Raw genomic sequence first — 7,238 nt, 5'->3', positions numbered from 1 at the left:
AGACAAAGGTGGGTCCCATTATTTTTTAACCATGTTTTTTCTACTGGAATGTCAAGCAGTCAGCGATCTGAAAGCTCACATTCATTTTTCAAGAAGTATGTATCACATAAGAACTCATTGATGGATTTTATCATATGTTTTAATAGAGTATTGCGACACCAACGACACAATGAGTTAGTTGCTGATCATATTGATATGGTCGAGCGACCTAAGTTAAAGACAAACTGGCCTATGGAATATCAAATGGTCAGGGTGTACACCAAAAAAAATGGTTGGAATTTCAAAGTGAAATGAGTGTGAGTCATGGTTATTATGTGCAATAAGCATCTATGGTTGGTGATTTAGTGGGTTACCATGTCATGAATTTTCAAAGTGGTTCATCTGCAAAGCCAAGGGTCCTCACACATGACAAACTTGCAGACTACATATCATGTAGTTGTAGTAAATTTGAATTTGAGGGTATTCCATGTAGGCATATGTTAGCATTTTTCCGTATCAACCAAGTGTTTCTACTGCCTGATAAGTACATACTCAATCGATGGACAAGAAATGCCAAGGTGGGGGCAATCTATGACTTTGGTGCGCAAATTTCCATCGACACTCCAGATGCGAAGTTGATGGCAAGACACTCTAGGCTATCCTATAAAGCTTCAGTAGTTATTGATGTTGCATCTTTAACTGATAAGGGGACAAATATGTTGGATGATCAATTCGATTGTATATACAGTAAACTTCAAGAGCTTAACATTAGCAGTAAAAATGACAACCAAAGTCAAAGAAACCAAGGCATCGATGGGGGGCCCTCTATTGTTGACCCTTCTTTGGTCAGGGCAAAGGGGTGTGGAAAATGATTGAAATCGTCAAAAGAGACAACAACCTCAAAAGCGAGGCTATGTCGTGAATGCGGTCACCGAGGTGTCTCACACGACAAGCGCAATTGTCCTTTACTGCAGCAGAGGTATGCGTCCATTAGTTATCGCCTTAGATCATACATATTTAGCTGCGCATATCAATTTATATCATCCAAAAACAATATAGTAAATAACTATACGATTTCCAGATCAAATGCTACAGAGAAGGATAATACCAACGACGACGAATCGTATGAAGAAGATTTGGCATCTATAGCTGGTACAATCATGTTTTTGTGTACCTATATGACTCAATCTGGACGCATATTTATCTTATAATTTTTGCACTAATCTTGTAGAGTCTAACACCTTGCCCTTTCCGTTCTGAGGATAGGTACTACCACTCTCTAGTCTCTAAGTTGAAGAGAGTAATACAGGCGATCCTAGAGGTATTGAACATTGTGCAAAATATATCTGAACATGCCCTCGAAATGTAAATGTTTTGACATTACTTTCTCAGGTAATTATATTAGTGAAATGTATGGGTGCTATAACGTGTTATCCTCGTACTAAGTAGCTACTACATTTTGTAGCGGCAACTACCATATATTACTCTATTTGTAAACACCGGATTAAGTTATTGTTGCACATATCACTGATCCATCATTTCCACATAACGCATATTAACTGCTACACTATATGGAAATTAGTGAGGATTAGCTGATATACGATGTAGAATCTAATTTGGTGACGTGACGTGATCTGCTAAGGCCACACCGGTCACACGTATTAATACCAAATATATTTATACTCATTAAGAGCTACTACACGAGGTAGCATGCTGCTACAACGTCTGACAGTTTTACTAGCGGTAAGCACTACACACATACATCCAATAGATTATAATTTACTAAAACATGAAAGTTACTTACAAACTTTTTAAAGGTAAATAAAACAATAACAAAGAAATATAAATTTGGATAAATGCAACAAGTTGTGGAAGCTACATGTATATGTAAATGCTACAATGTGTGGCAGTTATTAGTCATAGTAGCCGCTACAACGCTTTGCAAACCAAAGCAAAGCCGATGCAGCATCATATATCACTTTTTTCAGCGCCTTTAAGCAATATGATATACAACTACAAACAGGTGTAGCAAGTTATTAGTTTAGAAAGCTGCTACACCGTGTAGCAGCAAACCTAAACACATGGCCCTGCAGAAGCATAAAAAATTTTTAAAATTTTTTAAAATCAAATGTATATACATGTTTCAATCATCCTGTAGCAGGAAAGACGCTGAAAGAGCGAAAAGTCATGCATCAAAAAATAATATTTCAATCAAGTTGATATACACAATATGAAAACTATGGCTAAAGTGTAGTGTTAATCTATGCTAGAAAATAGAGGGGCTAGAAATCCGACTAACCAAGTTAGCTGCTACAAGGTGTGACAGATTCACGCAGATTTAACTGCTACACGTTGTAGCAGCTTCGTCTCCTAGCAGCTGTAACACCTTGTAGCTGCAAATCAAAGTCCACCGGATAGCAAGCGGTTGATGCAGCCGACCTTTCACTTTCCCGGCAGGGGCCCAAATGGTCAGCCGGACGACCTTCGACGAAGACGAGGGAGACGGAGGGAGCGAAGGAGAGAGAATTCCAATCAATTTGTAGCAGAAAGGCGCTGAAGCAGTGAAAATTTTTTTTAAAAATAATTTTTGAATTGGGTTAATATAGACAATATGAAAACTATGAGTACCGAGTACGTTAAACTCTGCTAGAAAATGACAAGGTAGCTGCTACAAGGTGTGGCAGCTTCATGCACAGTTAACTGCTACACGTTGTAGCAGCTTCCTCCCCATGAAGCTGTTACACCTTGTAGCAGCAAATGAAAGTCCACCGGAGAGCAGGCGGTTGTTGGAGCCGTCGACCATCCAGGTCGTAGCATAAGTCCTTCCGACTTTCTACCACGACCAATCCAAGTTATATCCTACAAGCACGGTTTCATCAGCCGTAGTAGTTGATGCAACGGTTAGAAATGGGAGCAAAGCCACGGTGCATCTTTATACAATTATTACAGCTATTTTTATATCGACTTCACAAAGTAATAACGGTGTGGATTAAGAAATTAAATTGGAGTGAGGTGGTAGGATCTCACAGTAGACCTGCAATTAAAGACGCCGGAGCAACTTTCCGGCCGGGAGCGCGAGGGACGAGTTTCGACGGAGGGATCGAGGGAAGGGGGAGCGGCAAGCCAAACCAAAAATATTGAACTTTCCGGGGAAGCGTCAGGTCACCCGGAGGACGGCTGCCGGAGGGGACCGGGAGCAAGGGAGAGAGAGCGGGGTGGGAGAGGGAGGGAGAGAGAGAGAGCGGTGAGAGAGATTTTATTTTTGGTAATAAGCGCCGCCGAAATTTTGAATAAAGGAGAGAAAGTGAGAGAGTAATTTCCATGAATTATTTTATTTGTAATGAAACCGAGTTGGCGGTGCTACGTCTGCGCGTTGCCCAGCATATCAAAACTCTAAATATATATATATATATATATATATATATATATATATATATATATATATATAACAAACTATGATATCTATGATATCTATGGGGGCGGAAGGAGAGCGGTGCAGCGCTCTCGCCCTAACCCTCCGTCGCAATGACGACGGCATATCCTCTACCCCGCCGGCTCCCTTGATCCTCGGCCTCCAGCCCGTCGCGCTTGTCGACCACATCGCCAGGGTTGATTCCTCTCTCCTCGATCAGATTCCAGGCGATCGCGGCGGCTCTCAGCAGGTTTCCAGTATCTCTCTCTCTCTCTCTCTGAGGTATCATCGTGCTTTCCCCTTTATGATCCGCCCCGTGGGAACATTCACTTGAACTTGAATGCCTTAATTTAGCCCCAAAGAGGCATCGATCGCTCTGGGCGAGTACTCGTGTTTAAGATTTTGTATTTTACTGATTTGCACTGTCATTTTCTTCGACAATTAGCCTTGTGTCTGATAGGGTTCTTGATAAAGGATGAACTGTGATGTCTCACTGCACCGTCTTTCCAATTTTTGAGATATAGTCTTCTTGATTTGGTTGAATTGTTAGAATTCTTGGAGTCTTTTTCCTGCGAACATATTTCAGAACCAGACCAGTTTATAATCCTGGTTGAGTGATTGCTCGTACCTTGTCTCAGCCTACCCGATGTATAAAACAATGATTGATTAACTTGATTGGCCTAAACCTATGAGTTGTAAAGCATGAAAATTATATTGGGGGAACACCAAAGGGGTGTAAACTTCTCTTTGTCCTGCTTTTAATGGAAACGAATGCCAATGTTTACTTATCAAACTGTTACCCATGCACAACTGGAGTGTGACTTTTGCTTCCAACTAGTAAAAGTGAGCAGTTTGTATCCACTGTTAGCTTGACAATTTCAAATGTAAATTACTTTCCCAATCAAGGGTGGAACATTCTTTGTATCAATTCTTGAGCTAATAAAAAACAGTATATAGGAGTATAACTTGGACATGAATATTAGAGGCAATGGGACAGTTTCTCATTTGATGATTTTGAAAATATTAGGAGCCTCTTTGATTTTTGCTTAGTTGACTTATTGAACTTCGAACTTCGAACTTTTTTACTTTGATAATTGAGGTATTATTTGCTATTCAATTGTAAGCATGTGAGTGGATTTTTCCACCTTGGAATAACTCGTTATGTACTTCTGTCAAGTAGATTGCAGCTAAGGATTTAGATCAGATATTGAGCAAAATCAATGCTCATATTCTTCCTTTTGACAATGAAGATCCTCCATCAATAACTATAGCTGGTGGTAGTGTGGCCAATACTATACGTGGCATGGTTGCAGGCTTTGGAGTCTCAAGCGGAATGATTACTGCCTGTGGAGATGATGACCAAGGCCATCTGTTCATCCATAGCATGAGCTTCAGTGGTGTCAATCTTTCCAGATTGAGAATAAAAAATGGATCAACTGGGCAGGTGAGATAGCTGAACTTTGTCTCCAGTTCTCAATTTTTTCTACAACAACTTTGTGTTGATTTCTCCTGTATTATTGCAGTGCGCCTGTTTAGTGGATGCTGATGGGAATCGAACCATGCGCCCATGCCTATCTAGTGCTGTGAAGCTTCAGGTATGGAAGACCTAAATATTTTTCTTGTTTCAAGATTAAAGGAGATGCTAAGTCAAACAACTCTTATACATAGTGTGACTTGTGGCTTTGAATATCTATCAGGCTGATGAACTTAATAGAGAGGATTTAAGAGGGGCAAAGGTAAACCTTTTACCTATGCAAGTAAACATGTGCTCACAGTTTAAAATATTTTGTCTAATAATTTTTAATGTACCCAGTGGCTGGTCCTGAGATATGCATTTATAAATTTGGAACAAATTAAAACTGCTATTAGAATTGCTAAAGCAGAGGGGGTTTCTGTCTCTATGGACTTGGCAAGTTTTGAGGTTAGTAAACAAACTTTTCATAGACATCGTTTTGATATGTTTCTTGTGGAACAACTTTACCAACGCATATTTCTATCCTTGTTTGTTTCAACTTACACAGATGGTCCGAGACTACAGGTCCCACTTGATAGACCTGCTCAAGAGTGGGAATATTGATCTCTGTTTTGCCAATGAGGATGAGGCTAGAGAGCTTATAAGGTAAATTGATTAAATAACTTGCTTTTCATGCCTGTATTAAATTTAAAACAGATTTATCTCTGGTACCGTGAATGTTTTATCAAGACAAGAAATATTTGTTATATGATGATATACTATTGTTTCATGAATAGGGACTGCTTCTATTAATTCAACCGTCCATTCTCTTGTGATTATTTGCACTATATATAATTTTCGTGCCATTTGGACCATTGGCATTAGCATCTACATGTGAAAACTATAAAATTAAAAAGTTTTGAATGGCATTTAGTGTCTTTTTTAGTTTTTTCAACTCTGTACTTAATTATCTGAAACTGGTTAAACATCTAGCGAAAAAATCAGTTTTCTCAGACATTGTTTTCTCAAACTGCTCATATTGGTCAAATTTTCTCAGTGGAGAACCCAGAGTGGATCCAGAGTCTGCTCTGTCTTTCTTGGCCAAACACTGTGAATGGGCTGTCGTAACGCTTGGATCTAGAGGATGCATAGCAATGCACAGAAACGAGGTACGTCTTATTTGTGAACTGAGGCAATCTCATGGAGTTGGCACAAATAGTCATCAGGTTTCATTATGTCTTAGAATACTTCATTTATTCAGAAGTTTAACATTGAGTTGCAAAGACCTGGTACCACTACTGGCAAACAAAGCACAATACCATCTTTTTCAGTTCATTGTTGCTGAATTAGAGGTTGAATGATTGGACATGTGACAGCCAGAAATCTATACATACTTTCTATGATTCTGTATGTTTCAGGTTGTTCGAGTCCAAGCCATTACAGACCTGCATGCTGTCGACGCAACTGGAGCAGGTGATTTATTTGCAAGTGGGTTCTTGTATGGGCTGGTGAAAGGTCTTCCACTAGAAGATTGCTGTAAGGTGGGATCTTGCAGTGGTGGCTCAGTTGTCAGATCCCTTGGAGGCGAGGTCAAACAGCAGAACTGGCAGTGGATGTACAAGCAAATGCAGGCAAAGGGTCTCTTGCTTCCTCATTTGAAGAATTAGACACTTTCTTGCTTATATACCACAATCTTGCCACATCCTTCGATTTATCCAACTCACTTCATTTTATTGTGATTTGTTCGGCTCTTCCTAAGTAGATGAACTTGACGTAGAGGTTTATATTTTCTGAAGGCGATATGCCATTTTGTGTCTTTATCAACTTGGTCATGTAAGCATCCTCAGTTTAACTCATTTCAATCTATCAATGGTTGGTGTGAGATCGTTTATGGAGGGTGAATAGCCGTAAATTGAAATTGCAACACTTTGATTCATAGTCAGTGTTACCTGTGCAAGGAAAATGCAAATGCATCAATATGGTTAGGAAGTTGTTCGATATGTCATTTATCTTCATCTCGTTGTGAGACTGATGATATGGTTGCTTTTTTTTTTTTTTTTTTTTTTTTTTTTTTTTGCCTTATATATAGAGTGTAATGATATTTTGTGGAACAGCTGGGGAACAGTCCGTCATTCCTTTTTAATTTTTTTTTTTAATTTTGACTCTATTTTTTAAAATTTTTAAAAATTAAAAATTTCTTAAACATTATAAATATATATATTATATCGTGTAAACATTTAAAATTATTTATCTTGAATATTATAATTCAAGAGAAATTTTTTATTAACTTAAATTTATTATAATTTAATTTTTAAATTTTAATCCTCAATACATATAATATTTCTCGTGAAGATTTAAAATATTTTATGTTGAACATTATAATTTTAAAAGAAA

The 7,238-nt window shown here is 38.4% G+C and overlaps 1 protein-coding gene across 1 annotated transcript; it reads left to right on the top strand.

Annotated features, from left to right (window-relative positions):
* Positions 1-3,440: 3,440 nt before the first annotated feature.
* Positions 3,441-6,726, top strand: LOC122052313 (uncharacterized sugar kinase slr0537-like). The gene is made up of 8 exons (XM_042613783.1): positions 3,441-3,641; positions 4,572-4,835; positions 4,915-4,986; positions 5,089-5,127; positions 5,205-5,312; positions 5,413-5,510; positions 5,902-6,013; positions 6,263-6,726. Exons 1-8 carry the CDS (start codon positions 3,444-3,446, stop codon positions 6,509-6,511), a joined length of 1,140 nt encoding a protein of 379 aa, XP_042469717.1. The 5' UTR covers positions 3,441-3,443; the 3' UTR covers positions 6,512-6,726.
* Positions 6,727-7,238: the final 512 nt, after the last annotated feature.

Source organism: Zingiber officinale, chromosome 3A (assembly GCF_018446385.1).
Source record: "Zingiber officinale cultivar Zhangliang chromosome 3A, Zo_v1.1, whole genome shotgun sequence".
Lineage (NCBI taxonomy): Eukaryota > Viridiplantae > Streptophyta > Magnoliopsida > Zingiberales > Zingiberaceae > Zingiber > Zingiber officinale.
Note: the sequence above shows the minus strand (reverse complement) of the source record. Positions and strands in the feature narration are given on the sequence as shown.